This window comes from Trachypithecus francoisi, unplaced genomic scaffold, assembly GCF_009764315.1.
Source record: "Trachypithecus francoisi isolate TF-2019V2 unplaced genomic scaffold, Tfra_2.0 Contig01436, whole genome shotgun sequence".
Lineage (NCBI taxonomy): Eukaryota > Metazoa > Chordata > Mammalia > Primates > Cercopithecidae > Trachypithecus > Trachypithecus francoisi.
In genome coordinates, this window is record NW_022681430.1 from 1,010,943 (window position 1) to 1,034,017 (window position 23,075).

The following is a 23,075-nucleotide window of genomic DNA, read 5'->3' on the forward strand; positions in this document are numbered from 1 at the left end:
GAATTTTACATTGGCAAATTTCTTATTACTGTCACTCAGTGAGTCAGCTACCAGGCCACATATGGATAAGTAGTTTCAAGTACCATAAGAACTAATAGGGATAATGTGAATTTGAACTAATTTGAGATACTGTTAATAAATTACACAAATGATGTGTAAGTAACAAAAATGTTATAAGTTGGTACCACTAGAATTGAAAGAGAAGTATATAGCCAAAAAGCAAAATGATAGCCAGCACTATAAAAAATGCAAGCACTAACAAATTGCTTATTCTCTTTTCTTACTCTTGATATTTGCTTTGCTGGAAATGGAAAGGAATAGCAAATACATCAAAGAGAAGATGGAGCAACTACATTATCTCATAAGCAATTTTTTTTAAACTCATTTGATGTTTAAGTTTATATTTTTCCCCCAAGTAATGCATTGACACAGTCAGAAATTCAAAGACACAAGATACAGTAGGATATTTAATGAAAAGTCTTTCTACCATGTCTGCCAGCCATGGTGCCAAGTAAGTTTTCTTACGTGGTTATAAATTACAACCATTGTTATAAATTTCTGGTATTTCATTGCAGTTTGTTTCTCTTTTTCTTCTCTCTCTCTCCTTCATTCTTCTCCTCTCCCTCTCTCCCTACACTTACACAGAATCTACGAATGTGAGAGTTAAAGGAACAAGAAGGGATAGGGAAGTACCCAGGGATTAGCAACCATAGAAAACTGATAGTACAAGGGAAGGGAACTGTTAACAAGAGCTGCAGCAGAGGGAGAGAGCTCCTTAATAGGACCTGTGATCTTTCATAGAGAAATGCAAGCTACTTGCAGTGAGGGAACCAGGGAAAAGACTTTCTTTAACACTTTTACCACTCTCTGATGTTCTGGTCTCTCCTATCATTTGAACACATCAGAAGCTAGAGGGCAAGGTTGCCTAAACTTTTTTTTTTTTCTTAGCAGTATATTGTAGATACCATTTTGTATTTGTGTATAAAGAGCTTTTTTTTTTTCTATTAAAAATAGCCTGGATAAAGAACTTTTTTAAAAAACAGCTGTGTACATGCATAGATGTATGATTACTTACATAATCAGTCTTCCATTGATGGACATATAGGCTTGTTTCCAATCTTTTACTGTTACAGACAGTACTTTTATAAACAACTTTGGGAAATAATTGTATGCATGTGTGCAAATATATCTGTAAGATAAATGACTAGAAACAGAATTACTGGGTCAAAAGTATGTGCATTTGTAACATAATAGATATCCTATAATTGGCTTTTGTAGAGATTACACCCATTTAATCTCCCAACAGTGTATTGGAGTTCCTGCTTCCCCATTGCCTTTGCCAACATGCCGCTATCAATACATAGAACTAGTTATATCTGCCACCTTAGCATTGATCAAAGCTCAGCAGAATGCCCACTCAGGTATTTTTTCTCTTTTACTATGAAATATTCCATATATGGAAAAGGAATGTATCCCAGTTTCATATGAGAAGAGATAAACAGGGCAAAGTCAACAACACCATTGAAAAAGCTGACATAAAAGGGCAAAAAAAAAAAGTAACTTTACAGTGTAGAAATGTGGCAAACACTACAACAGCCAAATAATCAAGGTCATTATCACCAGTAATGATTCATGTAGGTATTATGTACGTTTGATATGATGCAATGAAAATTGCACTTTGCCTCTGTGGTCTTCTTCCCTAAAAGTCCTAACTCCAAGAGATAATGAGAAAAACACCAGACAAATTCCAATTGAGGGATATTATACAAAATACCTGATCAGTACTCCTCAAGATTGTCAAGGTCATCAAAAGCAAAGAAGTCTGAGAAACTGTCATAGCCAAGAGGAGTGTAAGGAGACATGACTAAATGTAATTCACGTGTCTTTATTCTGTTCCAGAATCTTATCCACATTACATTTAGTCATGTCTCCTTATACTCCTCTTGGCTATGACCTTGATTATTTGGCTGTTGTAGTGTTTGCCACATTTCTCCACTGTAAAGTTACTTTTTTTTTTTTTTTTTTTGCCCTTTTGTGTGAGCTTTGTCATTGATGTTGATTTTGCCCTGTTTATCTCTTCTCATCCTTTTAATTCTTTTGGGTTCTTTTTTACATTTATTGTGATACTGATATAGTTGGATTTTTATCATCAGATTTTGTGCATTCTATATGTCCTACTTTTTCCTTTAAGTTTTATGCTTTATTTCTCTACCTAAGTGGTTATTCTTGAAAAATCTTGGCTTTTATCTCTTCAGATATTGCTTTTCCTCCATTCTTTCCATTCTCATTTTGTAGAACTCTGATTAGAGTTATATTAGACGTTTTTCCTTTTTTCGTTACGATAGAATTTCTCATTTCCTGGGCTTTGTTATGCTCATACACTACAAACACTTGGCTGTTTAATATATTATCCTATCCCCTGCATTTTGTGTAAACTGGTGTTTAGATCTTGTCAGTGAGTTTACTGTATATATATATTTTTTACAGGAATATCTGATTGTGTGCTTCTTATTTCATCACATCACAAGGCACATAATGTAAGACCGATCAGTGTGTATAGGTATTATCAGCCTGATCCATTCGATAAAGTTAACCTATTCATTTCCACCTAATGGTTTTAGCAGAGATTGATAATTGATTATTCATTGCCTCTAGATCCATTGTTTCATTAATTAATACAAAACATTGTCATTCTAATTTTTTCATTCTTTCTCCATTTATTGGCTTAGAAAATTTATGTTATCAATCAAGAAGAGATTGCTGAGTCAGAGGGTAAATTGCACATAGAATTTTGCTAGGTATTGCCAAATTTCCTCCCACAGGTGCTGAACCATTTGTATATTCACCTGCAATATGTGAGTGTGACTATTTCCTCATGCTTTGCCAGTAGGATGTGTTAGCAAACCAAGATTTTAGCCAGTCTGTTAAGAAAAGATACCTTATTGTAGTTTTAATACACATTTCTTTATCAGTGAGGAGGCTAAACCATTTTAAAGTAAGAATACTTAGATCATAAAAGGGTACTATAGAGTAAGAAATATATTTTCCCCAAACTTAAAACTTCACGGCTTCAATTTTATGGGGGTTTTACATTTTTGACTGATATACCAGGGTATCAGTTACTCCATAAAAATGCTCTGCATTGTTTTTCCTCTAGCCACATGACCTTCTGTCACTCACATGAACTCAACCTATTTCTTCTCTGCCTACTCATAAAATATATCATTGGCTTATTTCACTACGTAAAAAACAAATATGGACTTAAGAACTCAAGTAATAATATTTTCATATTAATAAAATTTTCTAGTAATACTTACACTTAGCCTTCAGATAAATTTTTTTTTTTTTTACTTTGCTTCATATATAAGTTCCTATGTATTGTCAAAATAAAGAAAAATGTAAAAACCTAAGTCCTATTCCATGGTGATTTAGTCTTTGAATAACCTTTGTTGTCAAAGTTTATGGTTAGAGAACTCATTTAGTTTTTTTTGTTTTGTTTTGTTTTGTTTTTGAGACAGAGTTTTGCTCTTGTTGCCCAGGCTGGAGTGCAATGGCGCAATCTCGGCTCACTGTAACCTCCACCTCCCAGGTTCAAGCAATTCTCCTGCCTTAGCCTCCTGAGTAACTGGAATTACAGGCTCCCACCACCACGCTCAGCTAACTTTTGTATTTTTATTAGAGACGGGGTTTCACTAGTTTGGCCAGGCTGGTCTTGAACTCCTGACCTCAGGTGATTCACCCGCCTTGGCCTCCAAAAGTGCTGGGATTACAGGCATGAGCCACCATGCCTGGCCCTTCATTTAGTCTTTTGTAACCGTCATTGGTATACCTTCTTATGAGGCAAATGACTAGGATACCTTCAGAATAAGAGTTTCTTGTGTTACTGCTGGATCATGTTTGGTCTTGCTCCCTAAGTCTTAAAAGTAGATTAGTTTTTAGAAGTATCTTTCAACAGTGTGAGGCTTTCTGGGTACACACTGTATATGAATACAAGTAGCTGAATTACAGGTCCAAAACATAATTATACCATTTTTTTTAAAAGGAGCGGAAGATAACTGCTCTTTACAGAATCTAAATTCTCTTGATGTCTTCATTCTGCCTTTACATTTCCACATTTCTTGGCTCCATTGACTCCTTCCTTTGCTCCTTGTCCTGGATCTTTAAGGAAAAGGGCACCTATTCTTTTTTTCTCACCTGAAGATTTCCTGAAATTGTCTTATTTTTATTCCAGAGCTATATACCACAGAATTTTTCTCAGACATCTCCTGTCTTTGATTATGCCTTCTACTCCACTGTCCTATCATGTTTAACATCGTTTGCCATTTTGGGGTGACCATACAGTTTAAAACTGGAAGAAATAATAGCGGACACAGATTGTTACTACATAACATTAGGTACTGAGAGCTTCATGTGAATTGTTTTAATTTTTACAAAACTCTGATATACATAACACCTTCATTGTACAGATGCAGAAATTCAGGCCCAGAGATGGCACTTTGTTCCATTTGACACAGCAGACCCAACCTAATCCTTACCCACCTTGTTTTGTTATAGCCTAATGAGCCTAATACACAAGCTTCTCATATACAGGGAAGAAGAAAATTCAGTGGTAATGTCAGGTTACCTTCCTCAGGATAATGGTTACCTGAAGTTTATAACTCATTGTTCTTGTCTAAAATACAGCTTTTCTTATTAATAAGAACAATTATATTATCATCATGGAAAATGTGAAAAGTATACATATGCTTAAAGAAAAAAAGACAGGCCGGGCGCGGTGGCTCAAGCCTGTAATCCCAGCACTTTGGGAGGCCGAGGCGGGCGGATCACGAGGTCAGGAGATCGAGACCCTCCTGGCTAACACGGTGAAACCCCGTCTCTACTAAAAAATACAGAAAAAAACTAGCCGGGCGCAGTGGCGGGCGCCTGTAGTCCCAGCTACTCGGAGGCTGAGGCAGGAGAATGGCGGGAACCCGGGAGGCGGAGCTTGCAGTGAGCCGAGATTGCGCCACTGCACTCCAGCCTGGGCGACACAGCGAGACTCCGTCTCAAAAAAAAAAAAAAGAAAAAAAGACAGTGGGTTATATAGTTAACTGGCGTATATGTAGTATGTACATAGTGCTGCCAGTTGTTTTTATGTGTTAATAAAGGATGATTGATGGTGGTGGCGGTGGTGGTAGTGGTGGTGGTGGTGGTGATTTTTTTCAACAAAGTCTTTCACTTCCAGTTGGAAGGCTCTTAGCATGCCTGCTTGGTTTTGCCTTGATTCAGTTGTGATTTTTCTTCTTCACTTGGAATTGGCCTTCTTTTCACATCAGAGACTTCAAGTTTAGGTCAAGATTCATTTATTTAAAAAAAAAACAAAGAGCAATTTTTAAAAACTCTTTGTGTCCTTACCCCCTGTATAATCTTTACCTAAAATTTTCTTAACATTCATCTGTACAGTTTGTATCATACTATCATATCTTTATTAATTTTGCCTTAAAAGTTTTCAGTTGTTTTATGTATATTGTTTGTCCCTAACTAGATTGTAGACTCCTAGGGGGCAGCAGCTAGTGTGTTAAATATAATTTACATTTATTTTAATACATAGTAAAATGTGTTTACAGTAGGTGCTTAATAAGTACTTAGTAGTTCATCTTACAGCTCACAAGTATTCTGTAGGCTATTATTTTATGAGTATAAATTTAAAATTTCCTTTGGCATAAGTTATGTAATCATAAGGAACTACTGTGGTGATCTTCAGTGATTAATCATGGAAATGTAATATATGAATGAATATATAGATATGTCATATATAGCTATGTACCATATATTTTTATATATAATCACATATATAATCATATATATGTATATATAATCACTTATATATAATCATATATATGTATATATATCACTTATATATAATCATATATATGTATATATATAATCATTCATCTGCTTTGACCTTAAATCTTTATTCTTCAGGGTTGTTTGGGTTAGTTGGTTTGTCTATGGGCTTTTTTTTTTTTTTTTTTTTGTCAGATACTATTTTGGACCAGGCATGGTGTCTCATGCCTATGATACCAGTACTTTGGGATGCCAATCACCTGAAGCCAAGAGTTTGAGACCAGCCTGGGCAACATAGCAAGATACCATTTCTACAATAAAATATATATAATTAACTTAGTTATCTAAAAAGTTGTCCGAGAACATATCCCTTCTTTACAAACTAATGATTAACTTTTTGTTATTAAGCAAAGTAACTTACAGCATAAGTTTGCAGGATGTTTGTTCTTACATAAAGATGGTAAAATCTCAAACTACCAGCAGAGCAGTGAATCAAAGATGAAATTTACGTAAGCTTGTCTGGGGCTCTTGGACCTAGCCTCCAAAGTGTAGTGTTTAAAACAGTGGGGAATGCTAGAGAAAGAGATAAAACTCTTTACTATCTCATCAGGATTCCCACATACTTTTTTTTTTTTTTTTTTTTTTGAGACGGAGTTTCGCTCTTGTTGCCCAGACTAGAGTGCAATGGCGCAATCTTGGCTCACTGCAACCTCTGCCTCCCGGGTTCAAGCGTTTCTGCTACCTCAGCCTCCCGAGTAGCTGGGATTACAGGCACGCGCCACCATGCCCAGCTAATTTTTTTATTTTTAGTACAGATGGGGTTTCACCATGTTGGCCAGGATGGTCTCAATCTCTTGACCTTGTGATCTGCCTGCCTCAGCCTCCCAAAGTGCTGGAATTACAGGCGTGAGCCACCGCGCCTGGCCTCCCACATACTTTTAATCAAGTTTGTTGTATTACTTGATATCTTCAATAAAATTCACATTTGTTGGCTTGGGACCATATAACTAATACTTCCTTTTCTTTTTTTTTTTTTTTTCCTTAAAATGTCCATTTAACAACGGATTGAGTCAAGTACTGGCCACAGAGTACTGTGGCTAGGTCCTGTGCCATTATATTCCAGTGCCTTGTAGAACAGGCCAAAGTGCCCGATACTGCCAAGTACCATGTGCTAAGATAGCTGTGGCCTAGAGGGTCCTTGAGAGTGATGCCAATCATCATTAAAAAGCATTTTTTAAGCACCTATCTGTACATGGTTCTGTCCTAGGCACTGTACAAAACGAGTTAAACAGACATGGCCCCTGTCCCCTGGGAGTTTTCAGTCTAAGATGATGCTGACATGGACAGACATAAAGGATACTGAAACAACTGAACAAACATTGAACAAGAACATAAAGTACTAACATTATGCACAAGCAAAGGGGTAAGTGTATTTTGTGGGGTAGTATGTAAAGGAAGCCTCATGGGACATGGACAGGGTGGGGTAGTCAGCCTCTATCAAGTTAGGTTAGTCTTTGCTGAGAAGTTGGGTTTTTATACAGATTTAAAGTAGGGACAGGATGTTCCACACATGTAGCAAAAAGACTTGGAACAAGGATCAAAGTTTATATTGTTAAACTATCAGTGGCCTCAAACTTCTGCACTTCTGGATGGCTCTGAAAATGGGGTTGGTGTCTTAGCTTTAGAAAGTTGCCATTTGAGGGCCAAGTACAGTGCCTCACGCCTGTAATCCCATCACTTTGGGAGGCCGAGGTGGGTGGATCATTTGAGACCAGAAGTTCTAGACCAGCCTAGGTGACGTGGCAAAACCCCATCTCCACTAAAAATAAAAAAATTAGCTAGGTGTGGTGGCATGTACCTGTAGTCCTAGCTACTTGGGAGGCTAAGGTGGGAGAATCGCTTGAACCCGGGAGGCAAAGGTTGGCATGAGCCAACATCATGCCACTGCACTCCAGCCTGGGCTATAGAGCGAGACTCTGTCTCATAGTTGGCATTTGAGTTTGGAGTAGGTCGAAATCAGTTCAATGCAAAGCAAAAAGCAAACAAAAAACATGGGAACTTGAGTGGCTTCTGTGAGCAGCCTGTCTTGCTTGTTGAATCTCTTTTATAAATTATTGGCCACTTAACAGAAGGAACTTATCTTCTCAGGAACTTATACCAGGTTGTCTTGTAAAGTACCTGCTTATGCTCATTAAATCATGTTCTGTGTTAGAAACTTTCATACAACAAAGTATAGAATTATGTTTCTCTGCCAGTCCAAGTGCATTGGTATTTACAACTAATCGATCATAACCAGTTACATATTTATTTGTTTCTTCTCCACTCCAACAGCTTCACTTGACTAGCCTCTAGGAGTTCTGGGTGTTATTACAAGCAATGCCAGCAAATATTGAACATTAAGTATTACCTACCTGCCCTTCAATCATTGACTTCTTTTTTTTTTTTTTTGAGGCGGAGTCTTGCTCTGTCTCCCACGCTAGAGTGCCGGGAGTGCAGTGGCGCCATCTCGGCTCACTGCAAGCTCTGCCTCCCGGGTTCACGACATTCTCCTGCCTCAGCCTCTAAGTAGCTGGGACTACAGGTGCCCGCCACCACTCCCGGCTAATTTTTTTTGTATTTTAGTAGAGACGGGGTTTCACCGTGTTAGCCAGGATGGTCTCGATCTCCTGACCTCGTGATCCACCTGTCTCAGCCTCCCAAAGTGCTGGGATTACAGGCGTGAGCCACCACGCTCGGCATCATTGACTTCTTAACTTCCAAGGAGTAACTGTAGCAGCCAAAACATAAATTTTAATTTATATTACAGTGGCAGCAAAAATCTACTTTTGTTTGCTATGTCTGCCAGACAAAACTGATTACTCCTTTTTTATTAGACATAGACTTACAAGCCCCAGTAGTTCTCAGCTCACTTTTTGATGTCATTTACATCTGAAATGTGAAAACTTGAATTTACCCAGAATATTAGGGTGTAGTTGTTCTCTTTACAAAAGCCTCTTTATTATACAAAAGAAGTAATAGTTTCCTTGCTAATTGCAAGCTTCTCTGGTACCCTTTAAATTAATAGATTTTTTAAACTTAATATTTATACAAAGCTTCAGTTGCCATTCATTGTGTAAACACGGTGCTATTGGAAACGTAAGTGTTGAGGCCCACTAAGGCATTAAAAATTCAATAATGCCTTTTGAAAATATTGAAACTTTCTTACGCCCTTATATATTTAACTTGTAAGATAGATTTATTATAGTTCTTCCTCTACACCAGAATTAAGGTTTTCAAAGGCTGCTGTCTTGCCTTTTTCCACTTCCCGTAATTTTTTGTGATGTAATCTGACAGCAATAAGAATCTAGTAACTGTTGCTAAGTTTACGACCCCTGAGCCCAAGTCACGAGATAGTAGCACATAAACTTCATAAGAAGAGTATCAATTAGGGACTGTCATCCAAAAGATTTCAGTGATTGTTCTTACTCACCAAATAGCTTGCCAGATAATCTTTACCTCTCAGAAATACCTCCCCTGGGTGGCAGTTTATTATTCCAATGGTATGCTTAGCACTAGGCATTTACCTTTTCTTTTAAATATTAAGCTAATCTTAGACTAGTGTCCGGAAAAGCCTTAAGAGGTTTAGACAAAGTAAACTTAAGAGAAAAGCCAAGACAGAATTTTGTCAGAAAAACTAGAATTAGGTGCTATAAAATGCAGCCTGTGCCTCCATTTTATCTGGTACATCTTTTGCCTATAACACAAGAGATGAGTAGAAAATTTCCAAAGAAGAAATATGAAAAAAAAAATTTTCTGATACAAAAGAATTCACTCCCAATGATGTAGGAAGAAAATTGAGCTTAGGTTAGAACCTTCTGAGACCTTCCGAGGAAAAACAAGAAAAACAATTCAAACATCTGTAGGTTGTTACTGTTCATGATAGATAAAAGTAATAGTCATGGGTTATATTTTAGGAATTATGCTTTCATTCAAATATTTGAATTTTTTTTTAAGGAATTATATTGCTTTACTCCATCAGGTAGTTCCAAATACAAGATAATTCAGTTCAACAAATTATTGAGAGTAATAGGAACTTGAGATAGATCAATTATCAAAACATCATTTTCCCTTTGGAGTTTTTGTTTTGTAGTGTTTCGTTTTGTTTTGTTTTGAGATGGAGTTTCGCTCTTGTTGCCCAAGCTGGAGTGCAATGGCGCCATCTCAACTCACTGCAACCTCCGTCTCCCGGGTTCTAGCCATTCTCCTGCCTTAGCCTCCCGAGTAGCTGGGATTACAGGCGCATGTCACCACACCTGGCTGATTGTATTTTTAGTAGAGATGGGTTTCACCATGTTAGTCAGGCTGGTCTCAAACTCCTGACCTCAGGTGATCCACCCACCTCGGCCTCCCAAAGTGATGGGATTACAGGCGCAAGCCACCATGCCTGGCCTGGAGCTTATTTTCAGATGCAAAGATCAGCAAACCTTTCTGTAAAGGACCAGATAGTAAATATTTTAGACTTTGCATGTGCCCATGTTCCAATAAAACTTAATTTACAAAAACAGACAGATGTCTGAATTTAGCCTATAGCCCCTAGTTTCCCAACCTCTGTTATAGTAAGTGGAAACATAATTAATAGGTAAATTAGGGTATGTTAGGTGATAAGTGCTTTGGGAAAAAGAAAAATAGAGCAAGGTAATCAAATGGGGAGTGTGATGAAGTAGCGGTTCGTAGGTTGGGCTTCACTTAGGTCAAGAAGAGGAGGAAGGGGCATGGTGGCACACACCTGTAGTCTCAGCTACTCAAGAGGCTTAGATGGGAGGATCACTTCAGCCAGCAGTTTGAAGTCAGCCTGGACAATATAGTGAGACTCCATGTCTAAAAAGAAAAAGGAAAAAAGAGGAAGAACCAGCAAAGGAGACTGAAAAATGAGTAGTGAGATAGAAAGAAAAACGAGAGATGTTCTCGGCTTGGTCCAGTGGCTCACTCCTGTAATCCCAGTACTTTGGAAGGCCAAGGTGGGCAGATCGCTTGAGCCTAAGAGTTTAAGACCAGCCTAGGCAACGTGGCAAAACCTCATCTCTGCAAAAAATACAGAGGTTAGCCAGGCGTGGTGGTGCACACCTGTAGTCCCAGCTACTTGGGAGACTGAAGAAGAGGACTGCTTGACCCCAGGAGGCGGAGGTTGCAGTGAGCCAAGATGACGCCATTGCACTCCCGCCTGGGTGACAGAGTGAGACTCTGTCTCAAAAAATAAAATAAAATAAAAGTTCAGGATAAGCCAAAGAAGAGGAAAACTGAGATTAGATTTGGCTAAATGGAAGTTGTTAGTGACCTTGATAAGCAGTTTTGGTGAAGTGGGTTCAAAACTAAGGAGAGTATCAGATAGAGGGCCGGGCGCGGTGGCTCACGCCTGTAATCCCAGCACTTCAGGAGGCTGAGGCGGGCGGATCACCTGAGGTCAGGAGTTCAAGACCAACCTGACAAACATGGAGAAACACTGTCTCTACTAAAAATACAAAATTAGCCAGGCGTGGTGGCACATGACTGTAATCCCAGCCACTGAGGAGGCTCAGGCAGGAGAATCACTTGAACCCAGGAGGCAGAGGTTGTGGTGAGCCAAGATCGTGCTGTTGCACTCCACCCTGGGCAACAAGAGCAAGACTCTGTCTCAAAAAAAAAAAAAAAGAAGGCCGGGCGCGGTGGCTCAAGCCTGTAATCCCAGCACTTTGGGAGGCCGAGACGGGCGGATCATGAGGTCAGGAGATCGAGACCATCCTGGCTAACACGGTGAAACCCCGTCTCTACTAAAAAATACAAAAATCTAGCCGGGCGAGATGGCGGGCGCCTGTAGTCCCAGCTACTCGGGAGGCTGAGGCAGGAGAATGGCGTAAACCCGGGAGGCGGAGCTTGCAGTGAGCTGAGATCCAGCCACTGCACTCCAGCCCGGGCGACAGAGCGAGACTCCGTCTCAAAAAAAAAAAAAAAAAAAAAAAAAAGAACTACAATTCTTCAGGGGAATTTCATTGCAAAGGGAGCAATGAAATGAAGCAGTGAGGCAAAAAGGCTCAAGAAAAAATTTGGTTTTAAATTTTTTTTTTTAACACAGAAGAAATAATAGCATGTTTGTTTGATGAGGAGCCAGTAAAGAGCAGGGAGAAATTACATAGGAGAGTGGGAGAGAATTGCTGGAGCTGTGGCCTTGAGTTGCCGAGGGGATAGGACCATCTAGTGCATAAGCGAGGGGACTGACTTCAGCTCGGTGGGATATTGGTTGATGGGTACATGTGCTGGAGGGAGTTGGTAAATGTTCTTTTATAGCTTCAGTTTTCTGATTAAAAAATTACTAGGCCAGGTATGGTGGCTCATGCCTGTAATCCTAGCACTTTAGGAGACTGAAGTGGGAGGATTGCTTGAGCCTAGGAGTTCCAGACCAGCCTGGGCAACACAGGAGACCCCGTCTCTACCAAAAAAAAAAAAAAAATTTTAAATAAATAAAATTAGCCGAGCATGATGGTGCACATCTGTGGTCCCAGCTACTTGGGGCGCTGAGGTGGGAGGCTCGCTTGAGCTGGGGAGGTCAAGGCTGCAGTGAGCCATAAACACGCCACTCTACTCTAGTGTGGGTGACAAAGCAAGACCCTGTCTCAAAAGAAAAAAGAAAAAAATCTAATTATCAATCGATACAAAGGTTGAAGTGCTGACGTTTTATATATACCTATTGTCTCTAACTTCTACTACCAGCATTTGAGGGATCTTTGGTGACTAAGATGACTTTTATTGTGCTTTCTGAGGGAGTTACAAACTTAACCCAGCAAATTTGTATGTTATGAGAATTCAGCACTATATTCTGAGATTAAATAATGATGCATGTAATGCCTGTGGCACAGCACACAGTCTCATGTAGACCCTCAAGAAATGCCATTTATTAGAGGATGTAGAGTTGGTGTGCACTGAATTAGACTTGTTTCATCTCTCTGGTCCCGAAAGACACCTTATCGTTGTTTTAAATGTTATGTAAGTTAGAGCTTGACAGTAATAAGTAAATATGTTATATGTATGATAAATGACAGTTCCTTTGACATGTCTTCTAATGTTCTTTCTACTTTACAATGTATAGTCTGTCTTCATACAGTGACATAGTGATATTATTGGCTCCAGTGATCAGCAGGGAGTCTTGATCAGAGGCTCCATAGATGGATGCTTTGTTCTTACCTGTTTAATTATTTTATCATCAGAATCCTATGTTAATTTATTTGTATAGAGAAAATAAATTGTTTTTGTGTATAGCTTCTGCCTTTAGATTATAAGTTCCCAAAAGGTAACTAATAATTGTTATACATTTCTAAGACGTTTTCATATTTTTTTGGTGGCTCACACACACCTGTAATCTCAGCTACTTGGGAGGCTGAGACAGGAGAATCACTTGAACCCAGGAGGTAGAGGTTGCAGTGAGCTGAGATTGCACCACTGCACTCCAGCCTGGGCAACAGAGCAAAACTCTGTCTCAAAAACAAACAATTAAAAATTAAATTGAAAAAATAAACTTAGGGCCAGATGCAGTGGCTCATGCCTGTAATCCCAGCACTTTGGGAGGCTGAGGTGGATGGATCACCTGAGGTCAGGAGTTCGAGACCAACCTGGCCAACAGGGTGAAACCCCATCTCTACTAAAAATACAAAAATTAGTTGGCCATGGTGGTGCATGCCGGTAATCCCAGCTACCTGGGAGGCTAAGGCAGAAGGATCACTTGAGCCCAGGAGGCGGAGGGTGCAGTGAGCCGAGATCCTGCCGTTATACCCCAGGCTGGGTGACACAGTGAGATTCCGTCTCAAAAATAAATAAATAGGGCCGGGCGCGGTGGCTCAAGCCTATAATCCCAGCACTTTGGGAGGCCAAGATGGGCGGATCACAAGGTCAGGAGATCGAGACCATCCTGGCTAACCCAGTGAAACCCCGTCTCTACTAAAAAATACAAAAAACTAGCCGGGCGAGGTGGCGGGCGCCTGTAGTCCCAGCTACTCGGGAGGCTGAGGCAGGAGAATGGCGTAAACTCGGGAGGCGGAGCTTGCAGTGAGCTGAGATCTAGCCACAGCACTCCAGCCTGGGTGACAGAGCGAGACTCCGTCTCAAAAAATAAATAAATAAATAGCTGGCCGGGTGCGATGGCTCACACCTGTAATCCCAGCACTTTGGGAGGCTGAGGCGGGTGGATCACCTGAGGTCAAGAGTTCAAGACCCATCTGACCAACATGGTGAAACCCCGTCTGTACTAAAAATACAAAAATTAGCCAGGCGTGGTGGAGTGCACCTGTAATCCCAGCTACTCAGGACGCTGAGGCAGGAAAACTGCTTGAACCCAAGAGGTGGAGGTTGCGGTGAGCCAAGATTGCACCATTGCCCTCCAGTCTGGGGAACAGAGTGAGACTGCATCTCAAAAATAAAAATAATAAATAAATAAACTTAGATATTCAGTTATATTTGGCCTTTAAATCAGGGCTGAGACCCTTCCATTATTCTGGAAAATTCTGGAGCTAAATTATATTGGGCTTAGTGGTAGTCAGAATACCTCCAAATGCTGCGTTTCCAAATAACTTCCAGAAGGAAGTAGTAATCAGATTTCAGAGTAAGCATATAATAATAGAAGCACAATTGGCACATACAGCTGTTGGAATGCTATAAAAACTGGCTTCATAATCATAAAAAGAAATTTGTTAGAGAATAATATTCAATTAAATACAGCATATTGAAAATCAAAGAGAGATAAATTGGCTTTATATAAACACAAGAAAATGGCCCTGGTTACGTTTATATACTGTATCAAGGTATACAGTGAGTGAAGTCAGAGAAATGATATTCTTACCAAATATGAGAGAATCTAATTGTTCCCAGGAATTTGATGGGAAAAGCAAGCTGAAATGACCATTTCACCGTGGCCAATATGATTAAGAGATGAAAGTGAGAGGACTATTTCCTTTATAAGAAGCAACTATATTTGAGACTCTAATTTTAGGTTCAGTAATAAAGATAAAAATTTGAGGAGGCTGTTTGCGAGAATTTATGAAGTAATATTTAGCTATTTGTACAAATGACTGAGAAATTCTAAACTATTCTAGTCTGGGTTCCCATCAAATTTATAACAGTTATTTCTAAAGCATCAAAACGTCCAACTTCATGAAAGTATTTTAGGCTGAGTGTAGTGGCTCATGCCTGTAATCCCAACATTTTGGGAGACCAAGGCAAGAGGATCACTTGAACCCAGAAGTTTGAGGCTATAGTGAGCTATAATCATGCCACTGCACTATAATCTGGGTGACAAAGTGAGACCCTGTCTCTTTTTGAGGGGAAGGTATTTTAGATCTATAGAAAATATCAAACTAGTCATTTTAAAAGTCCACCCTGTGTTGAACCTTTACTTCTTTTCTTTGTGTTATAGGTCCAGTGGTTTACGTCTTGGATCTTGCAGATAGACTGATCTCAAAAGCCTGTCCATTTGCTGCAGCAGGAATAATGGTCGGCTCTATCTATTGGACAGCTGTGACTTATGGAGCAGTGACAGTGATGCAGGTTCACTATTTTACCTATATAGTGATACTACTTGGTGTGAAGATCTATTAAAACGTTTTTTTGTTAGACATTTAAAAGTGTATTATTTTGAATAAGAAATAACATTCTCATGTTCTTTCTAAATATGTTATTTCCCCTACTTTTTCTTTACCCAAAAAGGAGTATATTATAGCTGTATCTCCCTTTTTTCATAGTGAATCTTGGAGATCATTTCATATAAGTATGCAGAAATCTGCATAACATTCTATCTATAGAATTACAGCGATTTACTAACCAACCTGTCTCTTGTGGTTAGACGTTTAGTTAGTTCAGTGTTTTGCTATAAAAACAATGCTGCATAGCTTGCAATCCCAGCGCTTTGGGAGGCCAAGGCAGGCGGATCACCTGAGGTCAGGAGTTCGAGACCAGCCTGGCAAACATGGTGAAATCCCATCTCTACTAAAAATACAAAAATTAAGCAGGCATGGTGATGCATGCCTGCAATCCCAGCTACTCGGGAGGCTGAGGCAGGAGAATCGCTTGAATTTGGGAGGCAGAGGTTGCGGTGAGCCAAGATCACGCCACTGCACTCCAGCCTAGGCGACAGAACGAGACTCCGTCTCAAAAAAAACAGTGCTACACAGAACTTGGATAAGTGGTCAAAAATAAAAATTTTAAAAAGAAAAGAAAAACAGTGCTACAATCAATAACTGATGCTGAAGATTAGAGAGACATAAATTTCAAAATTTAGTCCCAAACCCTTGACTCTTTTTTTTATACCTTCTTCTTAAAGATTTCCAGCTATCAACTTAGTTCTTTTTGTGTTCAGGTCTTTTGTCCTGTTCTTTTCTCAAATCCAGTGCTGCAATGATCTCTTGTGACTTCATACTCAAAATTATTGAAATCAAACTTGTCATTTCTTCCATTTGAAACCTAATTTATTCTCCATCATCATTCCTCTGTTTCTGTTTCTATTTTCCTATCTATAGTTTACATCCTTTTTTTTTTTTTTTTTTTTTTGAGACAGGGCCTTGCTCTATATAGCCCAGATTGGCATGCAGTGGCACAATCATGGCTCACTGCAGCCTCAACTTCCTGGGTTCAGTGATCTGTCCACCTTAGCTTCCCTAGTAGCTGGAACTACGGGTGTGTGCCACCACACCAAGCTACTTTTTTTGAAGGATGGTGGGAGGGGTCTCACTATGTAGCCAAGGCTGGTCTCAAACTCCTGGGCTCCAGTGATCCTCCCGCCTCAGCCTCCCAAAGTGTCCCGAAGTGCTAGAGTTACAGTTGTGAGCCACTGCACCCAGCCCATCCTACATGTTTAGAATTATGTTTGACTCTTCACCCCCCTTCAATACTCTCCACAAACCGCCCCCCGCCGCAAAACAAAGTCTTACTCTGTCACCACGGCTGGAGTACAGTGGTGCAATCAAGGCTCACTTCAGCCTTACTCCTGGGCTGAAATGATCCTCATGCCTCAACCTCCCAAGTAGCTGGGACTACGGACACACACCACTATGCCCAGCTAATTTTTTATTTTTTGTAGAGATGGGGTCTTGGTATGTTGTACAGACTGGTCTCAACCTCCTGGCCTCAAGTGATCCTCCCACCTCAGCTTCCCAAAGTGCTGGGATCACAAGCATGAACCTCCACACCTGGCCTAGTCTTCTTATTTTGTAGTCCTCTATTCAGTCCACTGAATATCCAAGCAGTTTTTCCATTTTGATATGTCTTGCATCTGTGGCTTCTTTTCCACAATCTTTACCACCTGACTTCTTGTCACTTCATCATACCTGGATGGCTAAAGAAGCTTCTTGGTTTATCTGACTTCATGTTCTTCTATCAGTCCATCTTTCCAAATGAATCCTCTTAAAATAGTACCGTCAAAATCTTACTCCCCATCGTAACATCAACATTACCTTAAGTAGTAGTCTTCAAGAGCAGCATCTAGATTGGTTAAGTGTTTCCTAAGTAACTCTGTAGTAGTGAACACAGGTTTGTAGATGATATAATTTGCTTTTCTTTAATATAAATTAGAATTTACATGAACAAAAAAGGAATGCATGGAATTTTACCTAATATTCCAGGAGCTGCATATGTGTCTATGCCAGGGTCAAACCTTTATGGCTTACTCCATTAATGGTCATGGTGAGACAGAGTATTATGAGACTTCCTTATAAAATGATGATGACATCCCAAAAATGTGGATACAGTTACTGAAATGAATCACAGTGAAACATCATTTGACATGAGTGTAGTGAATAAAGTTTGAGAACCACTGACTTGAACTTTAACCTGATTTGATACGCAGGGTACTCCGTAATTGTACTTCGTTCTGCTTTAAGGCCTGTTGGCTGTCTCCTCCAACCCATCCTTATGTTGTTTAGTTTTTTACCTCTGTCCTTTGGCTTATGTCATCCTCCCAACCTAATACCTGCCCTTCTAGTCTTCTGTATACTTATCCAAATCTAAACCCTCCTTCCAGGCTTAGCTAGCTTTCCTCCACAGAACTTACAGGCAACTCCTGCCTGCTGTGATTCCTTCTTCCTCCACATTCTTGACATTTTTATTCCTCAAATGTCAGCTAGTCCTGCCCTGATGAAGTGACATTTCTTATATAGATTATTTATTTAACTTTTCTTGTTTTTAGGCCTTATTTTTCCTGTTAGGAGGTAATTTCCTTGAAAGCAAAGTCCATTTTATGCTTCTGTATTCCCTGTTACAGCATCTACACAGAAACTAACACATTAAAGGGTTTCATAAATCTTTGTGGTTTTGTTTTTTGTTTTTCTGTTTGAGACGGAGTTTCGCTCTTGTTGCCCAGGCTAGAGTGCAGTGGCATGATCTCAGCTCACCACAACCTCCGCCTTCCAGATTCAAGCGATTCTCCTGCCTCAGCCTCCCGAGAAGCTGGGATCTGGGCATGCGCCACCATGCCCAGCTAATTTTGTCTTTTTAGTAGAGATGGGGTTTCACCATATTGGTCAGGCTGGTCTCGAACTCCTGACCTTAGATGATCTGCCGCCTCTGCCTCCTGAAGTGCTGGGATTACAGGTGTGAGCCACTGCACCCGGCAGTCTTTATGTTTTTTATGGGACCAGTTCAAATAATGAGTATTAGTATGTCACCTGAGGAGGGAGGATCAGGATGATTTCCTAAGACTGAGAAAGACATAGAAACTTAGAGGAGATTATACATTATTTAATGTACAAATACATTATATAGATATATATATTTTGCAAATGAGATTGAGTGATTTTCTTAAGACTTTATTGACCATAAGAAGTGAGATGGCTCTTTTTTAAGAAAGGCTTTTAGGCTGACACAATGGTAAAATAATTTTGGTAATTAATGGGACACTTGTTAAGGTGGTACTTGTTAAAACACAAATAAATTGAAAACTCTGATCCCCAACATCAAGGTATATAGTCCAAGACAAGACGTTCACAAATGAAACCACTGGAGAACAGTTACAGGTTAGATAAATAAATGTGGTAAGAGGGCAGAAGACTAAATAAACAATATTTTAATTTAGTAAGAGTGAAAGATCATTTGATTTGAAATTATGAGAAAAGTCTTGAACTAACCCTTAAAGGAAATAATTTGAATCGGTAGAATGAAATAAGCAAGGAAGGAAAAACTGTAGTACACATATATTATGTGTTACTATTTAGAAATAACCTTCACATGTACTGTCTCACTTGAAAAGATTTTTTTTTTTTAAGCCCAGAAATGAGACTAGCTATGACAGTAGGTAGGTAGTGTTGTGTGATTTAAGAGTATTGGGAAGATGACTTTTACTTTCCCCAGCACATGATAGAGAATGTGCACCTGTACACCATCAGTAGTATTTAGAGTTTGCCTTTTAACACTTGATTGTTTTTCTCTGGTTCCTTAACAACCCTGCAGTACAAGTAAACCAAATTAAGGAATCAGATCACTGTTCTTTTCCCGTTTATTTTCTTTCCTTCTCCATGGACCTGTCATAGAATCAATACTTCTTAGTTGTAGGGAACTTGAATAGGACCTTCCTCTTGCATTTTTATTGAAAAGACAACACAATAATTTTTTTTTCCCAGCACTGGATTGAACACCTAGCACTGATGCATTTAATCTTTGCAACAATTTTATGACGTAGATTATTATTATTATAAAGTATTCCTGGTTTACTGGTTTAGAGAGTTTACATGTCCAGTGCCACATAGCAGAGAAGAAGCATTAGGACTTCTGTCCCTTGGCTCCTTAAGTGAAGCCTGGTGCCAGAGGCAACTGGAACGTTTTATCCTGGAACAGTGGAAACTTAATATTTAGCCTAGTTCCCACTTTTGCCTCTAGTGTAAAGAGAACCCCCATTAGCCTTGCCCATTCTTAATTACAGTACTTATCCTTGATTCTGAGTTTAAAAACCCTATTATTTCATCACTGTTTCATCCTCTCATTAGGATTCTGGCCAGGTGCCATAGCTCATGCCTGTAATCCTAGCACTTTGGGAAGCTGAGGCGGACAGACCCTTGAGGCCAGGAGTTGGAGACCAGCCTGGCCAATGTGGTGAAACCCCATCTCTACCAAAAATACAAAGAAAAAATTAGGCATAGTGGCTGTACTCCCAGCTACTCCGGATGCTGAGGCGTGAGAATCGCTTGAACCTGGGAGGCAGAGGTTGTAGTGAGCCAAGAGCGCTCCACTGCACTCCAGCCTGGGCGACAGAGCAAGACTCTGTCTCTAATTAATTAATTAATGTAGGATTCTAGTAGTACTTTAAAATCTCAGACCTTAATTAAAACTCTTAGCCTTTCAGCAGCAATGAACTGCAGGCCTACCTAGATACGAAGATCTAGCCTTTAGCCCTTCTGCGGGAAAAACAAAAACAAAAAAATATTTTTCTCTAAACCTACAATTCTATAGGTCTTTTTTCTCTTTCTTTCTCTTTTTCTTTCTTTCTTCTTTCTTTCTTTCTTTTCTTTCTTCTTTCTTTCTTTCCTCTTTTTTTTTTTTTTTTTTTGAGACAGGGTCTCACTCTGTTACCCAGGCTGGAATGCAGTGGCACAGTCATGGCTCACTGCATCCTTGAACTCCCTGGGCTCAGGTGATCCTCCCACCTTAGCCTCCTGCGCAGCTGGGACTACATTCACATACCACCACGCCCTGCTAATTTTTGTATTTTTTGTAGAGACAGGGTTTCATCATGTTTCCCAGGCCAGTCTCAAACTCCTGGGACTCAAGCTACCCAACTACCTCAGCCTCCTCAGTGTTTGGATTACAGGCGTGAGCCACTGTGCCCAACCAGGCCTTTATTTTATACCTAGATAACAAATTCTTAGACATTCGATATAATTCCTGGATCTCACCCCAAAATTGAAGTCTTAAAAATAATGTTTTTAAATCTTGGGACAAGAAAGCAGAATGTATGTGATTACACACAGGTTCACTGACTTTGTATTAGCCAAAATTAAATCAGGCCCATTGCTTATTCTCATTTATTGCCCCGAGTATGATTATTTTAGCAGGTAATGTACTGCAGGTGTTATACTACCTTATTTCTTCACAGTATATATATTTGCACACTTGTTTGGTTTGATTTCCTCTCACTTCTAGAAGACATCTCTTTAACCTGCCATTTCAGCCCCAGCACAAAGTCAGTATTCAGTTGAATGAATGAATGCATGTGTGAATGATGAGCCTCATCCCACTTCTAACTTGCTTGAGCACAGGGCATCTCTCTTCAGTTTAGTTGTAACAAGTGAAATACTGGACCTTTACTTACTCTTTGCCCTATTTCCTTTTTTTTTTTTTTTTGAGATGGAGTTTCACTCTTGTTGCTCAGGCTGGTGCAATCTCGGCTCACTGCAACCTCCACCTCTTAGGTTCAAGTGATTCTCCTGCTTCAGCCTCCCGAGTAGTTGGGATTACAGGCGCCCACCACCATGTCCCGCTTGTATTTTTAATAGAAACGGGGTTTCACCATGTTGGCCAGGCTGGCCTCGAACTCCTGACCTTAGGTGATCCGCCTGCCTCAGCCTCCCAAAGTGCTAGGATGACAACTGTGAGTCACAGTGCCCAACCCCTACTTCCTTTTTGTTTCCTTATTCTTAAATACCTTATAAGATTTTTGCTGCTACCCATGAGGAACAAACTTCCTCTTGCTCTAGTCTATACCTGAATATTCACTCTCCTTTATATTTCTAAACCCAAAAAAAGGACATGTAACCCAACAAAGGATTTTTTTCAAATATTCTGAATTTATTTGCTAATACCTTGAGAATATTTAATCATATCTAGTTATAACTTTAGAGTGATCATTATATTGAAATTTTTAATGATATAAAAATAGAATTTCCTAGCCGGACGTGGTGGCATCCATCTGTAGTTCCAGCTACTCAGGAGGGTGAGGTGGGAAGATTGCTTGAGCCTGGGAGTACAAAGCCAACCTGGGAAACATAGCAAGACCCTTTTTTTTTTTTCTTTAAAGGAATTTCCTGGCTGGGCGCAGTGGTTCGAGCCTATAATCCCAGCACTTTGGGGGGCCAAGGCAGGCGGATCACCTGAGGTCAGGAATTCAAGACCAACCTGGCTAACGTGGTGAAACCCCGTTTTTACTAAAAATACGAAAAATTAGCCAAGTGTGGTGGCGTGCGCCTGTAATCCTATCTACTCGGGAGGTTGAGGCAGAAGAATCACTTGAACTTGGGAGGTGGAGGTTGCAGTGAGCCAAGATTGTGCCAAGACCAAAACTCCGTGATTGATTGATTGATTGATAGATAGATAGATAGATAGATAGATAGATAGATATTTCCTGGGAAATCATTACAGGTAAAACAATCTGGGCTACTATTATGGAATTGGGGCTTATGAAATATCATACACCAGACCATTTCATTTTAGGGCAACTCAAAAGGATCACCTTCCACATGCAAGATAGGAAGTTGTTAAGTTCTACCTGGTGACACAGAAGAATATCAAATTCGATGACATTATTGACCATTAGGAAGAGGCTAGCTTCCTGCCCTTTAATATTACATCTTAGTTAGATAAATTAACCGAGTTGAAATCTGGACTATATCCATAGCTCAAATTTGGTCCTCTCCACACACTTTTATAAAACCTTTTTTGGCCAGGCGTGGTGGCTCGCGCCTGTAATCCCAGCACTTTGGAAGGCCAAGGCGGGCATATCACCTGAGGTCAGGAGTTCGAGACCAACCTGGCCAACATGGTAAAACCTCATCTCTACTAAAAATACAAAAATTAGCCGGGCATGGTGGCATGCCCCTCCAATCCCAGCTACTCGGGAGGCTAAGGCAGAAGAATTGCTTGAATCCAGGAGCCGGAGGTTGCAGTGAGCCAAGATCACACCACTGCACTCCAGCCTGGGCAACAGAGCGAGACTCCGTTTCAGAAACAGCAGCAACAAAAAGAGGTAAATTTAAGGCCAAGATTGATGTGGAAATGAAAAGGATTTTGGAGAGAGGAAAAAGGTAGAAATTCACAAATGCCAATTTTGTATTTCTTGCCTTCTGGAATCTACACCAATTTAGAAATAGCCCCGAGACTAGGATAGAGTAAGGAAAAGATTGTATTAGCTTCATTACCCCCATAGATAGGGTACCCTAGAGTTCCTGGATTGGGAAAAGTGCCTGGGATCTGTAACCAAAACTGGACCTCCTACTACAGTCCCTCAATTCTAGACCTTGGAAGTGTACTTAAGGAGGGTTTGGTCTGTAGGG

General features: G+C 39.9%; 1 protein-coding gene across 1 annotated transcript in view; it reads left to right on the forward strand.

Annotated features, from left to right (window-relative positions):
* Positions 1 to 23,075, forward strand: part of MARCHF5 (membrane associated ring-CH-type finger 5) — a 63,286-nt gene that overhangs the window by 35,095 nt on the left and 5,116 nt on the right. The window contains exon 3 of the mRNA XM_033224409.1: positions 15,242 to 15,372. Within this exon, the coding sequence (XP_033080300.1) occupies positions 15,242 to 15,372 (131 nt within the window). The remainder of the gene's footprint in view (positions 1 to 15,241; positions 15,373 to 23,075) is intronic.